This window comes from Xenopus laevis, chromosome 2S, assembly GCF_017654675.1.
Source record: "Xenopus laevis strain J_2021 chromosome 2S, Xenopus_laevis_v10.1, whole genome shotgun sequence".
Classification (NCBI taxonomy): domain Eukaryota; kingdom Metazoa; phylum Chordata; class Amphibia; order Anura; family Pipidae; genus Xenopus; species Xenopus laevis.
The window spans coordinates 147,158,480-147,184,050 of NC_054374.1; the positions used below are offsets into that span (position 1 = coordinate 147,158,480).

Below are 25,571 nucleotides of genomic sequence, written 5' to 3' on the forward strand. Positions count from 1 at the left end.
CACTTTCAGGCACTTCTTCATATTGTGCTATTAAAATTCACAATGCGATAACAGTTTAAGGAAGGATATTGAAATGAGTTGCTCATGAGTCTATGTGCACTCGGGTTATCAGCACACACAGAAAATCACGGAGGGCACAAAAAATTTTGCATGCACTTAATTGAGCACTTTATTGGACTTCTGTGTCATGATGCCCATGAAGGGAAAAAGGGGGGGTTCAACATTGGCATCACTATAGAAGAAGCAGACTCCACGGCCAGGGGGGAATAAGGGGGCAGACCGCTGAAAAATCCAACCTTCCCAGCCGATCTCTTACCTGCAGCGGGTAAGGTGGACGCAGATAGCCGGTAGACTCTCGAGCAGGACGGGAAGTGGGTGGGCATGACGTGGGCAGTGGTTGAATGCAGGAAGCAGTGGGGGCAGGTGGGAGGGCAGTTGAGTAGTATGCTGGGCCCCGTTGAAGATCTTTTTGCAGAGGGGCCTAGCGCACTCTAGTTACGTTACTGGGTTTCAAGTGCCACTGGTTGTAGTGTTTTGAGTAGAGATCTAGAAGAAGACTGAGATGGGAACAGGAAGACAGGTTTTTGCCAAAGAAACTTTATTGCAGCAAAACAAAACAGAAAAGCAGGCACTGGCACAGGTAGGGTTAACTGAAGGTAGGCACTTATAGTGAAGCATGATCAGGCGACAAGGCAAGGCTAAGGAACAGTACCAACAAAACAGAAAAAGGTGCAACAAATGTGCAGGCAAAGGCCAATGGCTGCATCAGATCACGGTCAAGAACAATATTAACAGGAGCAGATACCACAGACGCATTGTTTATCAGGGTGGTTGACCTAATGAACTGGCCAAGACCCATTTGCATCAGTGGCTTTTAAGGCTTTTATTTAGTCCTAACAGATGTCACTGTGCAAGTGCCGGCCTGGAGCGAACACTATATTTCCCCCGAAATGTTTATTATTTGTACCCTACATGTCTATTTTATGCTCACGGGCTACAAGGCATTGAAGAGAACATTACACCAAATGAAATAAACCTGCTCAAATATAGGATCATGCACCAATCATCTTCATGTGGGCAAATTTCGGGAGTGCTTTTTTTTTGCCAATAGCTGTTCTTTTTTTTTCTTGCAGACAAGGGTTTCATTCACCTGAATACTTCCAAGGAAGCATATACTATTGAGCAGAGCAAAGAGTTTTGTTTCCATGTAACTTTCGAAGCATACCCAGCAGCGCGTTGTACGTGGCTTTACCGGTCAAATCACTTCCCATGTGAAAACGCTACAGAGGGAGCAAGGTAATTACGGCACTGTGATGTGCTTAGCCCTGTCTATACTGCAACTATAGGAGGGGGCAGTGGTACTTTGACTGATGAGCAGTTGAAAATTTCTTGTTCCCAAAGTTTAGAGGATCAATAATCTTGCTGTAGGGGCCAATAAATAGTGATTCCATAGGGGGTCAGCGGGGTTTGCCCTAAATCTAAAGCATACACTCCTTCCTGCCATTTTCACACTGCTCGGCCTTGTCATTGATATGGAAGTTGTATAAGTTTCTTTGCAAGTCATAAAAGTTTTTGAGGTATTCATGTAACTTTGTACTATATGGACGAGCCCCCTAATCAGATTGAAATTTCACCAAGCCTGGGACAACTACCCCCCACTTACCCCTGATGACAGCCCTGTACCCCACTAAAAAAGGACCCCACAATATAATTTTTACAAACCTAAAACTGGTGTTGGTAGAAGATGTCCAGTTCTAGAATAGTTCCATTCTTAAAAAAAGACTGATTGATTTCACTGAATCATTTTAAGATGTTGGTTCTTGTATTAATCATTCACTGTAATCAGTATCTTTGCTGACATCAAAAAAGTTGGATTTTCGTGTTTTTTTTAAGGTTTTTTGACACTACGATTAAACTCTATTCCTCTAAAACTACGAATGCCATGAAAGCTATTAAAAGATCAGAATTAAAAATGTAGAAATGGAAAAAAATGATGAATGATGCTCTAAAAAAAATCAGAAAACCTCTAAAAATGTAAGATAGCAAAAATAAAATCTGAAAACCTCTAAGAGTCGGAATTGACTAAAAATATTTCAATAGGATCAGCGCTGCTCCCATTAGCTTCTGTGGGACCTCAACAACAGTTTTGTATTAGAGGTTTTCGTGGTTTTACACTTCAAAAATCTAAAATGTTTAGGCTTTTAGAGAAATTTGTGAAGATAGAAATCCAAATTTTAGTAAATAGGCCCCATGGAATAATGTTTTGTTCTCGTTCATGAACAGTACGGCCAAGTTCTGCGACCATAAATATATGCCTGGAGAGTATACGTTCTACATAGAGAATGAAGACGTGCAGCTTAACAAAACATTCATTTTAAGTCTACTGAGTAAGTTTATTGTTGTCTGACATTTTTTGCATTGGTATTTAAGGCATTGTATAAAAGAAGTCAAACATCTGCATGTAATGTTGGGATATCTCTTGCACCTATATCTGTATTATTATTGACGTGCCAATCTCTGCTTCTATGTAACACAACAAAGACTCCCAGAGAAATGAGCAGAAAATGTAAAGACTGAAAGGAAGAGAAGCAAAACTGTTGACCCTTTTTGTCACGGGGGATGTTGCCTTAATTAAACTGAGCATATGGGAGTTCAATTATCATTTTATCCTACTCATCAAGTGTGGGGGGTTAAAGGGGATCTATTGCAAAAATGTAAATTGAATATAAGCTTCATCTTGCTGAGATCAGAAACTTAATACAGTAAATATAATCAATTTAAAATTCTGGACGATTTATGAAATAATCAAGTTTATCTTCACTATCCTCCGCCGACCAACCTGTCTCTCTTCATTCTGTCTTCATGCAGTAGGTGGAGTCATTTTTTGATTGACAGATAGGTCTAATACATGCTTTAGGGGAGGGTTGCACCCTTAACCTATGTGCTCATTCTTTAAAAAAATAACAGGCTCTGACAAAGGGTCAATGCAGACCTGAAACATTCTTCTGACAGTCTGTAAGTTCTTTATCCATATGGAAAAATTACTTTTGGAGTGCTGTCCAAGAACTGAGTTTGGTGAACGGTGAAAGTGAACACAGTGTGACGTGCACCCAGTACATAAGGAATTCAGTGAAGGTGCTGACTGATTAGAGCAAACTAGTACAGTCAAGTGTTAATCAACTTAAAGGGATACTGTCGTGGAGAAAAAAAATAATATTACAACTAAAAAAAATACACTTGCTGGTTCAGGAATAAAATATTATATTGCAGAGTAAAAACTCATGTCCCACTGAGACACATTCAGTTTCATTGAGAAGGAAAAACAGGAGCCTGCCAGAAAGCATTTCTCTCCTAAAGTGCAGGCACAAGTCACATGACTGGGGCACCTGGGAAATTGACAAAATGTCTAGCCCCATGTCAGATTTCAAAATTGAATATAAATAAATCTGTTTGCTCTTTTGAGAAATGGATTTCAGTGCAGAATTCTGCTGGAGTAGCACTATTAACTGATGTGTTTTGAAAAAAAACCATGTTTTCCGATGACAGGATCCTTTTAACAACATCCCTTGTTTTCAAAGTTCCAGATCAATTTCCAATTCCATTGAAATATTCTGTTGTTATTGTTTTACTAAAATATGCATCTTTGTCTTCAACCAGAGAAACCTGAGGTACATACAGCATCAATGCAAGATTACTTGTCTTGTACTGCTAGCGCCAACCCCTTAGCAGTTTGGTCATGGAAGAGAAGCAGGGGAGATCTCTCCAAGTAAGTAGCATACAAAAGATGTTAAAAATAAAAAGAGAATTTAAAGATAACCCAATTTAAGAAACACCAATACCATCACAATTAATAATTTATATGTTGTTTATTGAATGTACAGAATGTATAGTTGCAGGTGTGGTGGTGACCATCTGCAGCCTTACCCCACTCTGTACAAAGCCCCAGTAGGCATGCTAGTATGAAAGCATTGTTTTAAAATAATTTGGCATTTACAATATATGGTGTATTGCAAACAAGGCAAACATATGACAATGTTACCTGGGTATGTAGGACTTATGCAGATTTGCCCTAAACCTGCACATTCATTTCCTCCATGCAATCCATACCCATTGGCATTGACATACCAAGATCAAGAACCCATACTTCTTGTTTTGCTATGATAATTCCATCTTTACAGTGAATAATGCTGGTGCTGCAAGTACGGAGCGCAGGATTTTGTCAATTTTGCATTGTAACATCATATTTATTTTTCTCTCTGATTGGGTTGTCCAAGTTTTATAACTAATTACCTGTTGTCCTAAAGCTGCACAGAAGACATTATTGATGGTTTTTCGTATGGACTAGCAGAAAGGATGTCTGACGCTTGGATATCCAGGAGTGAGCTGTATACAGGCAACTTTACAGGGACTTTTTGGATCTGTTGCTGTGCAGTTAATGCTGTTGGACTGACTTGTGAAAGGATGCCTTTAATAAACACGAGTAAGCCATATCCAAACGTTCCTGTTCCTGAAAATGTCTTAATTCATTTGTGTATGTATGTTTATTTTTATTTATATAGCACCGCTTGTGTACCACTTGTGGATAAGAGTAAATGCAGAATTAACTTCTACTACTAATAAAATAGCCAAACTACTCAGAATATTGTCAGATTGATGCCAAACTACTCAGAATAGTGTCAGACCCATTTAAGAAATGCAGAACATCAAGTTGATTATTAATTCCATAATGAAATAGCATATGGCTACCTGAGGCCAAATTTCTGTATACATAATGGGGATCTATGATATAATATACCTGATATAATACCTCCTTTAACTATTACATCACCAGACCTTCTGCCCAGAGCACACTGAGCATGTGCAGTGTCACTGACACTCCTAACAAAATATGAGATGGTGACCCCTGTGCACAACTTGGAAGGCCTGAATCATTATTCAATATTCTAAAACTGGTGCAGTGAGTTTATTACAGGTATGGGATCCGTTATCCAGAAATCCATTATCCAAAAAGCTGTGAATTTCTGGATGGATTTCTCCCATAGGCTCCATTTCAATCAAATAATTCAAATTTTTAAAAATGATTTGCTTCTTCTCTGTAATAATAAAACAGTACCTTGTACTTGATCCCAACTACGATATAATTAATCCTTAGTGGAGGCAAAACAAGCCTATTAAGTTTATTTAACTACTGAGTTTGTTTAAATTATATTTTAGTAGATTATAGGTATTGTAATCCAAAATACGGAAAAATCCCTTATCTGAACAACCCCAGGTCCCAGGCATTCAGGATAACAGGTCCCATACGTGTATATAAAATAAAGCATTTTTACCCATATTTTTTTAGGGTTTACTTCTCTTTTAATAATGACTGTCCCTACAGCTACTTCAGATTTTGTAGCTGATACTTCCCTAATAAAGCAAGATTAACAATGGATTTTTTTCTATTTTTTTTTTCCAGAAGCCATTGTTGAACAAAATTCACATTTTATCCCTGTGGTAACTTGTCTCTGCGTATTAAGCATCTTCTTTTTAACTGCACTGATTTATAACAAATCCCAAAAGGTAAGAATACTTCTTAATAGTAGACCAATGCAGACTTTTAAGATATTTAACATTTTTTCTGAATCTTTTTGTTTTAAGAAAAACCACTATCAAAGCCAACTGCAAATGATACAGTACATTGGCCCATCAGACAATGAATACATATACATTAATTTCAGTGTCTTGGAGTATGATTTAAAATGGGAGTTCCCTAGGGAAAATCTAGAATTTGGTAAGACAATAACAAAATCCAATAATGTTTTGCAATTTGCATAATTCATGCACAAAATGAACGAAATATTTTTAATCGTAGGGAAAGCATTGGGTTCTGGGGCCTTTGGAAGAGTGGTGACTGCAACCGCCTATGGTATAACCAAGTCGGGGGTCTCACTTCAAGTTGCTGTAAAAATGCTCAAAGGTAAGTTTAAGTATCCATCACAGAGAACATCTTCTTTTATATAATTGTTATGAATTCTAAACATGCACTGAATCTTCTCCAGTCAGCACTTTGACAGTAACTGCATTCCAGAACTGAAGGTGACAGTGAATAGGGTGGGTTAGGAAGAAGAGGACATCAGTGAAGTAGTATAAGGCAAGGCAGCCATCAGAAATCATGAGGCCTTGTACGAAAACATTTTTTGGCCGCTGGTTCCCACTATCCCCAAGTGCCCGTTGGAACCTAGTTCCACTACCCATACTACACACCCTCTTTCTCATGCACCAAGTGCTCACTAATTTATTTCTGCTAATTCTATCTATACCTGTTCTACAAGTATTAGGCCTTGAGTCACTCACTGACCAGGCCCAGATTTGTGGAAAGGCCACCAAGGCCCAGGCCTAGGGAGGCAGGATTTTAGGTTGGTTCACAAACACTGGGAATGCACAGGAGATACAATAGATTTTTAAATTTCCCGTGCGCAAATCCCCATTGTTCCGGTTCCGATGATGAAAATTTGCTTGAATAAACGGGAGAGGACAGGGGCGATGAATGGCAGCAGGCCTAGGAATGCCCGCAATGTAAATCTAGCCATGTCACTGACTGCTGATTGTGACTCGGCCATGCCCTCCTGTCAAGACCCTGAGCTTGAGGGGTGTCCCTCCTTTCACTCTACTTATACCACCACTTTTACCTTGTTACAAACTTAAGTTCACACACCTCAATTCATTGACTGAATAGAAGGATTGTTCATCCTTCATAGATTATAGAAAGTCCCAGTGAATGAAGTTCTCTGAAGGATACCGTGCCTTTCAGGAAATTGTATGGGTCGTATGTATAAATATGTCCCTGTCAAGGTTCCATGGCTAAAAATATACCAAGGAAAAAACGGCTTTTTATTTCACAGAAAACGCTGATGGTTTGGAAAAAGATGCACTGATGTCAGAACTGAAGATGATGACTCAAATTGGGCACCATGAAAACATAGTCAATATGTTGGGAGCATGTACAACGGCAGGTAATTATAATCCTCTTCTAGTCTGTTTTAGTACGGGGAATGTTTTTATAAAAATGATCTACCCTTGAATTCTCTTCCTGACCCAGCCTGTACCACTTGCCATGTATGGGCCAATCTAAGACTCAGTGTGTAACAGTTTTTGTGGTTTCAACTAGACGACACCTCTTGAAATGGTCTTTTTAGTTGATGGACAAATCCTACATTTAAATGATTGTTTATATGATAAGCTTGGTCCTATGATAACGAAAAGATCTTTTAAAAATCTTAACATCTATGGCCACCTTTAGTGTAACCAGTCCTTAGTCTGGCCCTGCAAAATAAAACAGTTGGTGACAACAGTTCAAGGAACAAGTAAAAGTTAGAACAACAATTGAAGAATCTCTATCCTTCAGTTGATGCCAGTGCCTGCAAAGGAATATCTTGGCTGTCGAATTACTGGTGTATATGTAGTTCCCTTGAGAATTCTCACATTTTTACTGTGTTTTATCCCGAGCCAAGGTTGTTTTCATTTCAAGAGCTATAACCCATTTGTATATATTTGTCTTGAGGCTTTGTAGCCTGATTGCTTATAATGCTGATCAATATTCTCTTTAAACAACAACAGGACCTATTTACCTCATTTTTGAATACTGTCGCCATGGCGACCTTCTTAATTATTTGAGGAGTGAAAGAGAAACATTTCACAAAACATGGACAGACGTTGTCAAGGACCATAACTTCAGTTTCTACAATAATTATACTCCAAACCAAAAATCCAGGTACTAAACATATATATATACACTATGTATACTTAGGGGGTTATTTATTAAAGTCCGAATGCCAAAAACTCTAAAAATCTGGAAAAAAAAAGTAGAATTTTTTGGGATTTATTAAACCCCGAGGATGGAAAAAGTCAGAATCTGAAAATCCGGCATCTCAGACCTGCCAAGGTTGGATATAAGTCAATGGGAGAAGTCCGAAAGATATCCTGATCTGCACTGGGTTTCATGGAATAATCCAAAAATGTTGTGGTTTTCGGGCAAAAACCGCACAGGAAGTTTTCGGGAAAATGTATTGTATTGGGAAATAACCTGCGTATATTTGGTCGAAGTATTCAGAAAACAATAAGATAAATCTGGATTTTGATAAATAACCCCCTTAGGGGCAGATTTATCAAGGGTTGAATTTTGAAGTAGAAAAAGCTTTAAAATTCAACTATCGAATTGGAATACTTCGACTTCGAATATCGAAGTAGAAGTTTTTTTACATCGAATTTGCCCATTTGCGGTCGAAGTAAAATCGTTCGAAAGATTTGAACGATTCGAACGATTTTATCATACGATTTTACTTTGACTTCAAAAAGCTAAAAAGTGCTGTAGACGGTCCCCATAGGCTAACATAGCACTTCGGTAGGTTTAAGTCGGCGAAGTATTGAAGCCGAAGTTTTTTTTAAAGAGACAGTACTTCGATTATCGAATAGTCGAATGATTTTACTTTGAATCGAAATTTGAAGTCGTAGTAGCCTATTCAATGGTCAAAGTATCCAAAAAATTACTTTAAATTTCAATTTTTTTACTTCGATAATTCCCTTGAATTCACTTCGACCCTTGATAAATCTGCCCCTTGGTGTCTTGTTGTGGATTTGATCATGTGTATCGATGCAATACAGCTGTAAGTTACAAATCAAATGGTTTGCATCTTCCATTATAGTTTTTGCTGCTTCCATTTAGATGCCAGAAGTTCAAATCTGCATCTTCTATAACAGTGTTGGGCTGGCCTACTTGGAGATACGAGGAAAACCCCCAATGGGCCAGGGAGTCATTAGGTCTCCCTGCTTCTGAAACTTCGGCCTATGTCATGGTCATCCCCTTATCAAAGGTCGAATTTTGAATTAATGTGAGTTGTTTAAAACTCCCATGAAATCGAAATTCGACCAATCGAAATTTATTATCAAAATCGAATAGGATTGACTCGAAAACTCGAATCAAATTTGAATCAAATTCAAATAGAATTTTAAAAACTCGATTCGAGTTTTTTTCTCTGAAAAAAACTTGAATGTCCGGAAGGCTGCAAACAACTCCAAATTGATCCAAATTGATCCTTGAATGTCTCCCGTTGACTTAAACAGCAATTCCGCAGTTTTTAGGTGGCGAATAGTCAACGGTCTTGAATTTAAAGAACTCGAATATCAGGAAGGCTGCAAACAACTGCAAATTGATCCCTGGATATCTCCCATTGACTTAAACAGCAATTTGGCAGGTTTTAGGTGGTGAATAGTCAAATTCGAGTTCTTAAAGGGCCAGAGTATGATAAATCTTGAAAATCTAATTCGAATTTTTTAAAAACTCGAATCGGATTTGAATAACTCCCTAGTCAAAGTTGAGAGTTTTGACCATAACAAAAGGGCAGGCAGGAGGCAGGGATTGGGCAGGCAGGAGGCAAGGAGTGGGCAGGCAGGGGGTCGGGTACGGCTCTCTGTCCACTGGACCCCTCTGAATATTTCAGTTACGCCGCTCTAGTTACGCCGCTGCTTGTTCTTGTATATGGCAACAGAGCAGCCCAATGATTTGCTGGCTTAGGATAAAAGGATGCAATAAGAATTATACAGGTGTAAACAATGTGTGTAAACAATATGTTTTTTCTGGGATGATAGCACCCCTTTAGGACACTCTTAGAAGTAGCCAATATTTACACAGTGGTTCACACACATATACTGCATCTATTTTAACTCAATGGACAGAAATAGCAGAGCTTAATCATTTCTGTGATTTTTATTTTCTCACTTTTCTTTAGTGTGAGACGGGAAAGCCTCCGGGACAATGGCTCTTATATAGCAGAAAACAGAACACTGGTCTCTGGAAACAGTCAACAAATAGAGGACTTTTCATTTAACTCTGAGCAAAATAACAATCAAGAAGAACGTAAGAGTCATTAATTAAAATACTTTAAATACTAAAATGTTCAGTGTTGAATGTTGTATAAAGAGAAACGATTACAGTATATTTAGTTAAAACTGTGACTATTTAGAAACATAATACTGTATGATCATGCTTATGCCACTAGCAACCAGCGCTGTTTCTGTGTACATTGAGGCGGCACCAGTAATGCCGCCCTCCCATTCCGATTCCATTTCCGGGGGGAGGCAGCAACGCTAGTGCGGAGAGCTCAATTGCGCTCTCTCGCCCTAGTAAAGTCGAATTTCCGGTTTAAAAACCAGAAATTCAGCTCTTAAAGGCACCAGGAGCGGCTTTTTGCCACCCCTGTAAACCTAGCTGGCGATGGCGCCTGAGGCGAGCACCTCAGCTTGCCTCATTGGCGGATCGCCCCTGTTAGTAACATAACATCGGCTCCATTACAAAAATTGGAGCAAGGAGCGAAGTCTAAAAAATTAATTCAAAGCCCATGCATTTATATTTCTCCTTATGCTCTTAGGTCCACCTCTTTGCTTTCTTATAATAGAGTGGAGAAAATGTAAGGTTTGGTGATACCTTTTATAAGCTGAAAAGGCACATTATATATACTGTTAGATCACTGAAAAAGGGTTTAGGGTCAGGGCACACACTCAGATTCAGGGAGATTAGTTGCCCGGCGACAAATATTTCCTCTTCTTCAGGGTGACTAATCTCTCCGAACTGCCTCCCGCCAGCTAGAATGTAAATCGCCAGCGGGATGGCACTCAAACCGCTTTGTTTCCAAAGTTGCTCGAAATTGCCTTTCGAAAGTTTGCAATTGTTACTTATTCAGTTAGCCAATAAAAGGTATCACCAAACTTTACATTTTCTGCATTTTTTCAATGACCGACACGGTACAACATCTTAAAAGTATAATAGAGTGCAATGAGTTGTGCCAGTGACAAAAGACTTTGGTAGAAAACTGTCACATAGTAGGCAAAAAATGTTGCGAGGTAGACAAAAAATTATTATCCTCCCCTCTCCTTCCACATTAAATAATAATATTTGAACGATTGAGATTTGAGCACCCAGATATTATCTTTTAAATTTATTAGTTGTGCCTGTGTTTGTAACTTAGTAATATATAAACTATAGATGATATGTTTTGATTAAACAGCAACAGAGTTACTAAGTTTAGTAGTAGATACTACAATTAGCAGATTCGGTCAACACAGTCAACAAGACTTGAAAGTAAGGAAAACAATTTTATTGGTAGCCCAAAAAGCAGGAAAAAGGCGCCACAAAAAAACCCACATATACTCTAATTATGTTTGCTACAAAAGTGTTGTGCAACAAAAGGGAGATTTTACTGATTTTTTCCTGAAAAATTTGCGAAACTTTTTTGTTGCAAATCTTACTTTTGTTACACAACAACAGTTGAAGACTGAATTTGAACCTTTTAAGTCGTCTAGGTTTATTTAGATGATCCTGTTCTTTAGAGTATGTTTTAAATTTGAGAAAGAAATAGAAAATTAATGTTCGGATCAATTTGGTATTCAGCCAGATAAAATAATATTAAGGTAAAAATATGACTCCTGTTACATCATCCATAAAATTATAATTGGGGTCTGAAGTAGGGGGGAAGCATAAGAGGCAAATTCCTAGAATGTAATGGCAGGGGGAATTATAACCCCACAATATTGCATAAATCACTGCTCTGGCTGCTCTTTGGGGGCGGAAGGGAGGATACATGATAAAGATAGTCCCCAAACACATAGGGGCAGATTTATCAAGGGTCGAATTTCGAATTGAAAAAACTTTGAAATTTGAATTCAAAAAGACCAACCGCAATTAAGTTTTTTTTTGGTTGAATAGGTCAGTTTTCAATCAAGTAGCTCCCTATTCGGCCGAATTCGAATTATATGAATCGAAGGAATATCGCATCCGATCTAATTCGATTCAAAGTTTTTCCCAAAGTCACCAATTTTTTCAAAGTCCACCAATTGATTCCAAATAGGTTCTAGGAGGTCCCCCATAGGCTAATACAGCAATTCGGCAGGTTTTAGATGGCGAATGGTCAAAGTCGAATTTTTAAAGACAGTACATGAAAAATTTCGATATTCGATTTTTTTTTTTCAAATTCGAATCGAATTTGGACTATTCCGTAGTCGAATTACACAAAAAATAGCTCAAAAAAATTTTTCATTCGAAAATTCACCTCGACCTTTGATAAATCTGCCCCATACAGTTAGCAGAAGAAGACAAGGCCTGAGAGAATATTTCATCTCATTTGGTTATTATTTCATTTGAAATAAAACATTGATTGTGTTTTTTAATGCTTAAAAAAGGCTTTTTCCACAAAACAGAGATTAAATATGAAAACACAAGATTTTATGATGAAGAAGATCTGCACGTTCTAACATTTGAAGACCTGCTGTGCTTTTCATACCAAGTTGCAAAGGGGATGGAGTTCCTCGAGTCGAAGCTCGTAAGTTTGCTTGTTTTTAAAATAAAAAAAAAATCCCTTTGAAGGGATTGAATTTTTTTTTTTCGTTGAAGGTAAAATAATTGCAGTATAATTCATTATGTCTCAGGAGCTGGTCCATGCCATAGGTACCAGATATGGTGTAACTATATGAGTAGTTGACATTTTGGATATGTCAGCTAACAATATCCAAACAGATTTTCTTTTCTTTTCGAATTGAAAAAACTTTGAAATTTGAATTCAAAAAGACCAACCGCAATTAAGGTTTTTTTTGGTTGAATAGGTCAGTTTTCAATCAAATATCCGTTATCTGGAAATCCATTATCGAAAAAGCTCCAAATTATGGAATGGCTGTCTCCCATAGACTCCATTAAATAAAAAATAATCAAAAAAAATGTTTTCAAATTTTTCCTTTTTCTCTGTAGCAGTAAAACTGTATCTTGTACTTGATCCGAACTAAGATATAATGAATCCTTATTGGAAACAAAACCAATCCATTGGATTTATTTAATGTTTATATGATTTACTGGTAGAATTTATGTATGAAGATCTAATTTAGGGAAAGATCCGTTATCTGGAAATCCCCAGGTCTCAAGCATTCTGGATAACAGGTCTCATATCTGTATAATGGAGATATTTCGGTTTCCCCACAAAATCCACTGAACCGCGGAGTCTGATAAATCTTTGCCCTTTGCGGATAAACAAAACTTTGTCAAGCTGTCATGTATTTACTGAATATGAATATGAAATGAACCTTGAAAATTTAACTTAAACGGGAAGGTTCCAAACGACTGAGCAAAAAGAGGTTTTGTGTTCCATGTAATTTTCCAAAAATAGACATTAATGTCTATAGATAAGAATTGCAACAACATCCCTTGGGGGGAGCATAAATAGAAGGTGCTAATAAATAGATAAATGATAAGTTGAATCATAAAGCTTAAATCATACTTATTTCACCTTTGGGAATTTATAAAAAGCCAAATCCCTGCCTGGTGACTACCCAAAAGGTTTTCGATGATAAGTGATAAAAATAATAACAATAATGAAAGTAAGTGATGTCGGGCATAACCAAAATCATATAAGCCTCTGACTAACCAGACTGATGTTGTCTGGCATTAAGCCCAGCACTGGGGAAAGGGATAAAAAGACTATTTCTTGGAAGATTTTAAAAACCAAACATGAAACTGAGAAATTGAACAAATCTCACCATCACGCTCCAATGAAACTGGCCCTAGGAATCTATAAGGGTAATATACGATTGCCTTCCCAATAAATAAGCCTCGGCCAGATATTGGTCAGATAGGTCATTGTTTTGCCCCCCTTACACAGTCCATTTATATGATCTGGAGGTGCCAAAACAACCAATTTTTGAATAGAAATAAGGCCGTCCCAGTCCTAGTCCTATGCTTCATTGATTCTGGGATATATATTGTTTATCCACATCTAAAGAATCTACATTTTATGATGGGTCTTCAAGCTTTAGCTCTTTCCACCCAACTACTAATCTGAACATGAGTGTGCCTTCACCGATCCCTACAAACTCTGTAGTACCATTGAACTAATATTGCTGCCATGAAACCTTATTGTGAAACACGTGAGGATGAATAGGGAGTCGTGATAACCAATCATTTCCTTGCACAGTGTATTCACAGGGATCTCGCTGCAAGAAACATCTTGATAACCAATGGGAAAGTGGCCAAAATATGTGACTTTGGACTTGCTAGGGATATTGAGAATGACTCAAACTATGTGGTCAAAGGAAATGTAAGTGACATTTTGTTGGTATAATCTGCTGTTCTGAGGTTGGAGACGGGAGTAGACAATTTATGACCCAGATTTTATGAAACTACAGCTCACACCACCCCTGTCATCTAGATCCTATCATATAATCACTGTTCTTTATTGTCAATATAAATGTCTAAGTTGGAATGGAAAGGCCACAACAATGAATACAGCTGGGACAACTGGTGGGATGGTGGTCCCAATGAAGATGGGCAATTTGTTTCCCCCCTCTTCTCATGCTCAGATGTATGGCTGCTGAGATTCTAGATTGTTCATACATTACCTATCAGATGGTGGCAGCAAATCTGCAAAACTATCTACATCTCAGGGAACACAATTAAAGGAAAACTATACCCCCAAAATGAACACTTAAGCAACAGATAGTTTACATCATAATAAGTGGCATATTATAGAATCTTACCAAACTGGTCTATATATTTAAGTAAATCTTGCTCTTTTACATCTCTTGCCTTGAGCCACCATTTTGTGATGGTCTGTGTGCTGCCTCAGAGATCACCTGACCAGAAATACTGCAGCTCTAATTGTAACAGGAAGAAGTGTGGAAGCAAAAGAAAGATCTCTGTCTGCTAATTGTCTCATCTGACCTAAGATGTATGATTTCTTTGGTATGTTTGTGTGCACAGCGAATCGTACAATCCCAGGGGGCAGCCCTTATTTTTTAAATTGGCAATTTTCTATCTATGATTACCCAATGGCACATACTACTAGAAAAGTATATTATTATGAAAATGGTTTATTTACACGAAGCAGGGTTTGACATATGAGCTGTTAATGCAATATCTTTTTATAGAGACCTACATTGTTCGGGGGGGTATAGTTTTCCTTTAAGCACAAACTGCCAAATGGGCAGGTGAATAGGATATACTGCTCCAAAAGGAACTTGCAAATACCCAGCTGATATTCAGGTATCATTTTTTACCTATCTTTCCCTTTACCTATATTTTATTTTTTGGTTATTTTTATTTTTTTAATATATATATATATATATATATATATATATATATATATATATATATATATATATATATATATATATATATATATATATATATATATATATATATATATGTAATAATTCCAAATGGGCAGCACACCGCCTTTGCAGCTTACCTCGGGTGCAAGGTAAATTAAATAGATAATAAAGTAGAAATGACCAGCAACACCGAGTTCTTTGGTGAAAAAAATCAAAATGTATTCAAGTTACATGTAAAGCCGACGTGACGTTTCGGTCCACTCAGGGACCTTTCTCAAAGTTGCCTTGAGAAAGGTCCCTGAGTGGACCGAAACGTCACGTCGGCTTTACATGTAACTTGAATACATTTTGATTTTTTTCACCAAAGAACTCGGTGTTGCTGGTCATTTCTACTTTATTACCGTATATATATATATATATATATATATATATATATATATATATATATATATATATATATATATATATATATATATAGATAGATAGATATTCAAACTGTACCAGCACTCCAAGCATTTCAAATTGAATAATTTATTGTTACATCACTCGTGGATACACAATATCAAATTATTCAATTTAAAATGCTTGGAGTGCTGGTCCATTTTGAAAAATATATGTGACATTTGACCAAGCACCCAAGAGTGGATTGAGGAGTAAGAGTGCGGGTATCTTCAGAAATACTATATATATCAATTGCCTATATACTGTAGATTAACTTTTTTTTAAGGGGGACCTGTCACCCTCAGGGCTGATCCTATCAAATGTGGGGCCCAATTGGGACCATGTTGGCGGGGCCCCTAGACAAAGTGTTGCTGGCTACTGACACACCAAGTATTTAGGAAAATAAGGGCATACAGGCACAAAATAGTAAGGAAAGGGGCAGACAAGGTAAGAGAGTGAGAGGGATGAAATAGGGGCACACAGGGTAAGAGAGAGAGGGAGGAAATAGGAGAGTGGACTGGGCCAATTAGTTTGGGGCAGGCTGGGCCGATTCAGCTTGGGAGCAGGCTTGGTTGGATTGGGCAGGGCCTATCAAGGTTGGAGGAAAGCTGGGCCTATGAGAGTTGGGGGCAGGCTAGACCTATGGAGTTGGGGGATAGGCTGGCTTATCAGAGTTGGGGGTGGGCTGGACCTATGGATTTGGGGATGGGCTGGACTCTCAAAGTTGGGGGCAGGCCAGGCAGCATCATGTGCTGAGGGAAATATTATCTGTGCTGCCCTGTGGTGCGGGGCCCCCATTGGTCCAATAGGCCTAAGGCCGGCCCTGGTCACCCTAAGAAATAATTCCAAATTATTTTCCATCATTTAAGTTGAGCAAAATAAAACGTACTTACACTACATTTGTTATTTACAGTTTGTTTCCTTCAGTCTTGGAATTACACAATCACAGCAAGCAGGCAGCAGTCATTTTGTGGACACTGGTATTAAAACAAGTTGTGCATCATCCCAAAATCTTGTGTATGCACCAGAATGGGGGACCTAATGCCCATGCGCAGTGCCCTACACAATTATAGAGCTTTAGGAGGGAGGGGGAATGTGAGGAGAGCAGTGACATGTAGGAAGTGTTGAATGGAAAGTGAAAGTAATTGACTGCCCCACCTCTATGCCTCATTCATAGAGGCGGGGCAAGTAATATATGATTGACAGCTTAGATATTAAACACCTTTATAACAGGTATGGATGCTTTAATGAAAAAAAAAAGAATTTGGGTTACATTTTTAATTTGCAAACGACTTTTATTATACTGCTTTTTATGTGTAGGTGACAGGTCTACTTTGATAAAAATAAAAAAACCTCTCCATCTGCCACCAAAGACTTGCAGTGTAAATCAAAGGTGGAGCTGGGGGGTATGAGGAAAATTGTAGCACGTTGCGGATAGAAATGACATCACGTGTAACAGAAAGTGATGTCATGCAAAGCCGTGCTAATGACACCACTTCCATGTGCTGGGGGCTGCACCTACTGTAGATCTGATGCTTAGGGTGGCACCCGACCTGAATACTGCACTTTCACACGTTTATGCGGCTGCATAATTTCATACTGCTGTTAATTATTATTTAAACATCCCACATCTCTAACTGTTTCGTTTACTTCTGTTTTTTTTCTATAGGCTCGTCTGCCAGTCAAATGGATGGCACCAGAAAGCATATTTGAAGGCATATATACCATAAAGAGTGATGTGTGGTCATATGGAATATTGCTCTGGGAGATCTTTTCTCTTGGTAAAAATGCTGTAAATAATGATTATGTGGGTTATTTTATAGGGTACTTGTCACTATAATGAAACCAGCTAACCTGTAGTAGGTCATCAATAAATCCTTATAGAACGTTATTACTTTTCCCCCCTTATACAGTATTTATTATTTGTGTCTCAACCTACTAATTATCTGCAGCAAATAATGCGACCCAGGCTGTGAGTGGCTGGCTGATCTCCTGAGGCTGCTTCCAGCTGCTGCATTTAAATGGCCAAGCACCAAAACCTGTGGTTGAGTTGTTTGCAGCAGAAACATCATGTAATATTGAGAGAGCACACGCATAAACACATAGGGGCACATTTACTAAGGGTCGAATATAGAGGGTTAATATTCAGCCCTCGAAGTTAATTCCTTCGACTTCGAATATAGAAGCCGAAGGATTTATCGATATTTGTTCGTTCGATCAAAGGCATAATCGTTCGATCGAACGATTCAAAGGATTTTAATACATCAATCTATCGATTTTCCTTCGATCCCAAATTGGCTAGAAAGTCTATGGGGACCTTCGCCATAGGCTAACATTGATGCTCGGTAGGGATGTAGCGAACGTCGGAAAAAAAGTTCGCGAACATATTCGCGAACTTGCGCAAAAACGCGAGCGGTTCGCGAACGGTTCGCGAACCCCATAGACTTCAATGGGAAGGCGAACTTTAACATCTAGAAAAGACATTTCTGGCCAGAAAAATGATTTTAAAGTTGTTTAAAGGGTGCAACGACCTGGACAGTGGCATGCCAGAGGGGGATCAAGGGCAAAAATGTATCTGAAAAATCTGCCTGTGTGTGCTTGGAAGAGATAGTGTAGGGGGAGAGCTGTTAGTGATTTCAGGGACAGATGATAGTAAGTTTGCTGGCTAGTAATCTGCTTGATACTGCTCTGTATTGGAGGGACAGAAGTCTGCAGGGATTTGAGGGACATTTTAGCTTAGGTAGCTTTGCTGGCTAGTAATCTACTGTTCTCTTTAAACAACTGCCATACGTTGACCTTGTAGGCATTGTTTGCCCAGTTTTTTTGGACGCAGCCACTGAAGCACAGTTGCCAGAAAAAATATGCCATATAAATGCTGAAAATAGTCATTTTTCGCCATACGTTGACCTTGTAGACATTGTTTGCCCAGTTTTTTTGGACGCAGCCACTGAAGCACAGTTGCCAGAAAAATTATGCCATATAAATGCTGAAAATATAAATTTTTTTGGTTGCAGCCACTGAAGCACAGAGGCCAGAAAAATTATGCCATATAAATGCAGAAAATATGCATTTTTTTGGTCGCAGCCACTGAAGCACAGTTGACAGAAAAATTATGCCATATAAATGCTGAAAATATAAACTTTTTTGGTTGCAGCCACTGAAGCACAGAGGCCAGAAAAATTATGCCATATAAATGCAGAAAACATGCATTTTTTTGGTCGCAGCCACTGAAGCACAGTTGACAGAAAAATTATGCCATATAAATGCTGAAAATATAAATTTTTTTGGTTGCAGCCACTGAAGCACAGAGGCCAGAAAAATTATGCCATATAAATGCAGAAAATATGCATTTTTTTGGTCGCAGCCACTGAAGCACAGTTGCCAGAAAAAATATGCCATATAAATGCTGAAAATAGTCATTTTTTGCCATATACGTTGAGTCAACGTATGGCAAAAAATGACTATTTTCAGCATTTATATGGCATATTTTTTCTGGCCTCTGTGCTTCAGTGGCTGCGGCCAAAAAAACTGGGCAAACAATGCCTACAAGGTCAACGTCGTTGACCTTGTAGGCATTGTTTGCCCAGTTTTTTTGGCCGCAGCCACTGAAGCACAGAGGCCAGAAAAAATATGCCATATAAATGCTGAAAATAGTCATTTTTTTGGTCGCAGCCACTGAAGCACAGTTGCCAGAAAAATTATGCCATATAAATGCTGAAAATATAAATTTTTTTGGTTGCAGCCACTGAAGCACAGAGGCCAGAAAAATTATGCCATATAAATGCAGAAAATATGCATTTTTTTGGTTGCAGCCACTGAAGCACAGAGGCCAGAAAAATTATGCCATATAAATGCAGAAAATATGCATTTTTTTGGATGCAGCCACTGAAGCACAGTTGCCAGAAAAAATATGCCATATAAATGCTGAAAATAGTCATTTTTTGCCATACGTTGACCTTGTAGACATTGTTTGCCCAGTTTTTTTGGTTGCAGCCACTGAAGCACAGAGGCCAGAAAAAATTAAACCAGTAGGGTTTGCACCCTAGTTTGTAACGGTGGCGGAGGGAGGAGGAGGACGCTAAAGGACAGCTGTGTGTGGAGTCATGAGGCTTGAAGAGAAGGACAGCTGCATAGAAGTCAGAACAAGTCTTCCGGCGTGCAGTAACCCTCCGAGATCCACCCCTCATTCATTTTAATAAAGGTCAGGTAATCGACACTTTTGTGACCTAGGCGAGTTCTCTTCTCAGTTGCAATCCCTCCTGCTGCACTGAAGGTCCTTTCTGAGAGCACACTTGAGGCTGGGCAAGACAAGAGGTTCATGGCAAATTGTGACAGCTCTGGCCACAGATCAAGCCTGCGCACCCAGTAGTCCAGGGGTTCATCGCTCCTCAGAGTGTCGATATCTGCAGTTAATGCCAGGTAGTCCGCTACCTGCCGGTCGAGGCGTTCTTTGAGGGTGGATCCAGAAGGGTTGTGGCGCTGCCTTGGACAGAAAAACATTTGCATGTCTGACGTTACAGACTGGCCAAAGGGCTTTGTCCTTGCAGGTGTGCTCGTGGCAGGATTACTGGCACCTCTGCCCCTGGAATGTTGATGAGTTCCTGAAGTGACATCACCCTTAAAAGCATTGTACAACATGTTTTGCAGGCTGGTTTGTAAATGCCGCATCTTTTCGGACTTGTGGTATGTTGGTAACATTTCTGACACTTTATGCTTGTACCGAGGGTCTAGTAGCGTTGCGACCCAGTACAGGTCCTTCTCCTTAAGCCTCTTGATACGGGGGTCCTTCAACAGGCATGACAGCATGAAAGACCCCATTCTCACAAGGTTGGATGCAGAGCTATCCATCTCCGCTTCCTCATTATCAAGGACTGCATCATCCACGGTCTCCTCCCCCCAGCCACGTACAAGACCAGGGGTCCCCAAAAGGTCACCACTAGCCCCCTGGGAAGCCTGCTCCTGTTGGTCCTCCTCCTCCTCCTCCACAAAGCCACCTTCCTCCTCTGACTCCACTTCTGGCACCTCTCCCTGCGTTGCAGCAGGTGCCTGGGTTCGTTCTGGTGATTCCGACCAGAAATCGTGCGCTTCCAGCTCCTCGTCACGCTGGTCTACAGCCTCATCTGTCACTCGTCGCACGGCACGCTCCAGGAAGAAAGCGAAGGGTATTAGGTCGCTGATGGTGCCTTCGGTGCGACTGACCATATTTGTCACCTCTTCAAAAGGTCGCATGAGCCTGCAGGCATCGCGCATAAGCACCCAGTAACGGGGGAAAAAAATCCCCAGCTGTGCAGATCCAGTCCTACCACCCAGTTCAAAAAGGTACTCGTTGACGGCCCTTTGTTGTTGCAGCAGACGTTCCAACATAAGGAGCGTTGAATTCCAGCGAGTCTGGCTGTCAGAAATCAAACGCCTGACTGGCATGTTGTAGCGCTGCTGAATGTCAGCAAGGCGTGCCATGGCTGTGTAGGAACGTCTGAAATGGGCCGACACCTTTCTGGACTGGGTGAGAACGTCCTGGAATCCTGGGTACTTGGAGACAAAACGTTGGACTATTAAATTTAACACATGTGCCATGCAGGGCACATGTGTTAAATTGCCTAGTCTCAACGCTGCCAACAGATTGCTTCCATTGTCACACACCACTTTTCCGATCTGCAGTTGGTGTGGGGTCAGCCACCGATCGGCCTGTGACTGCAGAGATGACAGGAGTACAGATCCGGTATGGTTTTTGCTTTCCAGGCACGTCATCCCCAAGACAGCGTGACAACGGCGTACCTGGCACGTCGAATAGCCTAGGGGGAGCTGGGGGTGCACAGGTGTGGAGGAGGAGAAGGAGGACCCAGCAGCAGAGTAAGAAGAAGAAGAAGACGAGGTAGAGAGCGATGGAGGAGTAGAGGTGGTGGCAGAACCGCGTGCAATCCGTGGCGGTGACACCAACTCCACTGTTGTTGTTGAGCTACCCATTCCCTGCTTCCCAGCCATTACCAAGTTCACCCAGTGGGCAGTGTAGGTGACATACCTGCCCTGACCATGCTTGGAGGACCATGCGTCAGTAGTCATATGGACCTTTGGCCCAACACTAAGTGACAGAGATGCGGTAACTTGGCTCTGCACATGTTGGTACAGGTGTGGTATTCCCTTTTTAGAAAAAAAATTGCGGCTGGGTACCTTCCACTGCGGTGTCCCAATTGCTACAAATTTGCGGAAGGCCTCAGAGTCCACCAGCTGGTATGGTAAAAGCTGGCGGGCTAAGAGTGCAGACAAGCCAGCTGTCAGACGCCGGGCAAGGGGGTGACAGTCAGACATTGGCTTCTTACGCTCAAACATGGCCTTCACAGAAACTTGGCTGGTGGCAGATGACTGGGAATGGGAACAGGTGGTCAAGGTGGAAGGCGGAGTGGAGGGTGGTTCAGACGGGTCAAGGAGAGCAGAGGTAGAGCAGTAAGATGCTGGACCAGAAGGAGTGTGGCTTTTAGTTTGCCTGTTGCCTTTGAGGTGTTGCTCCCAAAGTGCTTTGTGCTTGCCGCTCATGTGCCTTCGCATAGAAGTTGTACCTATGTGGCTGTTGGGCTTACCAAGGCTCAGTTTCTGACTGCACTCATTGCAAATTACAATGCTTTTGTCAGAGGCACACACATTAAAAAAATCCCACACTGCTGACTTTTTGGAAGTGTGCGATCTGGCGGTAACAGTAGAAGTTGGCGGAGTTGGCGGTATTGGCGGCAATGGCGGGTGCGTTGGCCGGCTGAACACAGGTGCCGATACATGTTGTTGCCCTGCTGATCCCTGCGGGCTGTCCTCCCTGCTTCTTCTAAGTCTTATTCTCCTACTGCCTCTCTGACTCTCCGTCTCTCCATCTGAACTACCCTCCTCTTGCTCTCTTCTACTAGGCACCCACAAAACATCAATCTCCTCATCATCATTCTCCTCAGATGCATCAATTTCTTCTGACACATCACAGAAGGAAGCAGCAGCGGGGACCTCCTCCTCATCACTCATTATGTCCATCTCTATCGTGTTCTCTGCCAGAATTAAATCTGGTGTAAGGTCCTCATCTCCTTCATCTTCTTCTGGCAATAATGGTTGCGCATTACTCAGTTCAAGAAACTCATTGGAAAATAACTCCTCTGACCCCAGTGAAGAAGGGGCACCGGTGGTGGAGGAAGTGTTACGTGGGGTGGCCATAGCAGTGGAGGATGAGGAGGATGTTGTGGTAAAGTTAGAAACGGTAGAGGATGGGGTGTGCTGTGTAAGCCAGTCAACTACCTCTTCAGCATTTTGGGAGTTCAGGGTCATTGGCTTTTTAAAACTGGGCAATTTGCTAGGGCCACAGGATTGCATAGCAGCACGGCCCCTAGCACGGCCTCTGCGTGGCGGCCTGCCTTTGCCTGGCATTATTTTTAAAAAAACAACAACAACAACAAAAACTCAGTTGGTTTTTCTGGAAACGATAATACACACAGCTAGATGGCGGGTTGAAGAAAACACTGTGCAAATAATGCCTACAAAGTCAACGTATACACTACTACAGCGGTGGATACGGATTACGTAAAATATATGAATGCTGCTTGAAAAAAAGTAACTCAAGTGGTTTTTCTAGAGACGATAATATTATCAATATTTAGACAAAATGTGAACAAGGTCACACAGCTCGATGGCGGGTTGAAGAAAACAGTGTGCAAATAATGCCTACAAGGTCAACGTATACACTACTACAGCGGTGGATACGGATTACGTAAAATATATGAATGCTGCTTGAAAAAAAGTAACTCAAGTGGTTTTTCTAGAGACGATAATATTATCAATATTTAGACAAAATGTGAACAAGCTCACACAGCTCGATGGCGGGTTGAAGAAAACACTGTGCAAATAATGCCTACAAGGCCAACGTATACACTACTACAGCGGTGGATACGGATTACGTAAAATATATGAATGCTGCTTGAAAAAAGTGACTCCGGTGTTTTTTCTGGAGACGGTAATATTATGGATATTTAGACAGAATGGGAACAAGGTCACACAGCTCGATGGCGGGTTGAAGAAAACAGTGTGCAAATAATGCCTACAAGGCCAACGTATACACTACTACAGCGGTGGATACGGATTACGTAAAATATATGAATGCTGCTTGAAAAAAGTGACTCCGGTGTTTTTTCTGGAGACGGTAATATTATGGATATTTAGACAGAATGGGAACAAGGTCACACAGCTCGATGGCGGGTTGAAGAAAACAGTGTGCAAATAATGCCTACAAGGTCAACGTATACACTACTACAGCGGTGGATACGGATTACGTAAAATATATGAATGCTGCTTGAAAAAAGTGACTCCGGTGTTTTTTCTGGAGACGGTAATATTATGGATATTTAGACAGAATGGGAACAAGGTCACACAGCTCGATGGCGGGTTGAAGAAAACAGTGTGCAAATAATGCCTACAAGGCCAACGTATACACTACTACAGCGGTGGATACGGATTACGTAAAATATATGAATGCTGCTTGAAAAAAGTGACTCCGGTGTTTTTTCTGGAGACGGTAATATTATGGATATTTAGACAGAATGGGAACAAGGTCACACAGCTCGATGGCGGGTTGAAGAAAACAGTGTGCAAATAATGCCTACAAGGTCAACGTATACACTACTACAGCGGTGGATACGGATTACGTAAAATATATGAATGCTGCTTGAAAAAAGTGACTCCGGTGTTTTTTCTGGAGACGGTAATATTATGGATATTTAGACAGAATGGGAACAAGGTCACACAGCTCGATGGCGGGTTGAAGAAAACAGTGTGCAAATAATGCCTACAAGGTCAACGTATACACTACTACAGCGGTGGATACGGATTACGTAAAATATATGAATGCTGCTTGAAAAAAAGTAACTCAAGTGGTTTTTCTAGAGACGATAATATTATCAATATTTAGACAAAATGTGAACAAGCTCACACAGCTCGATGGCGGGTTGAAGAAAACACTGTGCAAATAATGCCTACAAGGCCAACGTATACACTACTACAGCGGTGGATACGGATTACGTAAAATATATTATGGCTGCTTGAAAAAAGTGACTCCGGTGTTTTTTCTGGAGACGGTAATATTATGGATATTTAGACAGAATGTGAACAAGGTCACACAGCTCGATGGCGGGTTGAAGAAAACAGTGTGCAAATAATGCCTACAGGGCAAATAATGCCTAAAAGGTCAACTTATACACTACTACAGCGGTAGTAAAATAAAAAAAAGTAAAATAAAAAAAAATGAATATTAAAAAAAAAAATTAAAGTTGGTGCTGCTGAACTACTAGGAGCAGCAGATTAGCACACCAGTCCCACTCCCCAACACTGCTAGACTAATAGCACTGGGCTCTTATAGTAGTAGTAGTAGTAGTAGTAGTAAAACAACAAAAAAATAAATAAAAGCAGTCCTTACAAGGACTACTGTTATTGCAGCAGTCAGCAGATGAGATCAGAAGCAGGACAGCTGCCCACTGCAGCTACATACAGAGCACTGCAGTAGAAGGTAGATTACTAGCCAGCAAAGCTACCTAAGCTTAAATGTCCCTCAAACCCCTGCAGACTTCTGTCCCTCCAATAACAGAGCAGTATCAAAACGATTACTAGCCAGCAAACTTTCAACTGTCCCTGAAATCACTAACAGGCAGCAGCTCTCTCCCTACACTATCTCTTCAGCACACACAGGCAGAGTGAAAAAACGCTGCAGGGCTTCGGTTTTTATAGGGAAGGGGAGTGGTCCAGGGGAGAGCTTCCTGATTGGCTGCCATGTACCTGCTGGTCTGGGGTGAGAGGGCAAAAAAAAGCGCCAACAATGGCGAACCCAAAATGGCGAACGTCGCGCGACGTTCGCGAACTTCCGGCGAGCGCGAACACCCGATGTTCGCGCGAACAAGTTCGCCGGCGAACAGTTCGCGACATCTCTAATGCTCGGTAGGTTTTAGGTGGCGAAGTAGGTGGTCAAAGTTTTTTTTAAAGAGACAGTACTT

At 40.4% G+C, this 25,571-nt stretch overlaps 1 protein-coding gene across 2 annotated transcripts in view; it reads left to right on the forward strand.

Moving 5' to 3' along the window:
- LOC108709958 (receptor-type tyrosine-protein kinase FLT3) overlaps positions 1 to 25,571 on the forward strand; it is an 89,624-nt gene that overhangs the window by 58,322 nt on the left and 5,731 nt on the right. For both annotated transcript variants that reach the window (XM_041584511.1, XM_041584510.1), the window contains exons 9-21: positions 1,134 to 1,296; positions 2,284 to 2,387; positions 3,658 to 3,766; positions 4,305 to 4,480; positions 5,459 to 5,562; positions 5,641 to 5,773; positions 5,855 to 5,959; positions 6,885 to 6,995; positions 7,600 to 7,753; positions 9,768 to 9,895; positions 12,232 to 12,353; positions 13,992 to 14,114; positions 17,237 to 17,348. In XM_041584511.1, coding sequence (XP_041440445.1) covers positions 1,134 to 1,296; positions 2,284 to 2,387; positions 3,658 to 3,766; positions 4,305 to 4,480; positions 5,459 to 5,562; positions 5,641 to 5,773; positions 5,855 to 5,959; positions 6,885 to 6,995; positions 7,600 to 7,753; positions 9,768 to 9,895; positions 12,232 to 12,353; positions 13,992 to 14,114; positions 17,237 to 17,348 — 1,644 coding nt within the window. The remainder of the gene's footprint in view (positions 1 to 1,133; positions 1,297 to 2,283; positions 2,388 to 3,657; positions 3,767 to 4,304; positions 4,481 to 5,458; positions 5,563 to 5,640; positions 5,774 to 5,854; positions 5,960 to 6,884; positions 6,996 to 7,599; positions 7,754 to 9,767; positions 9,896 to 12,231; positions 12,354 to 13,991; positions 14,115 to 17,236; positions 17,349 to 25,571) is intronic.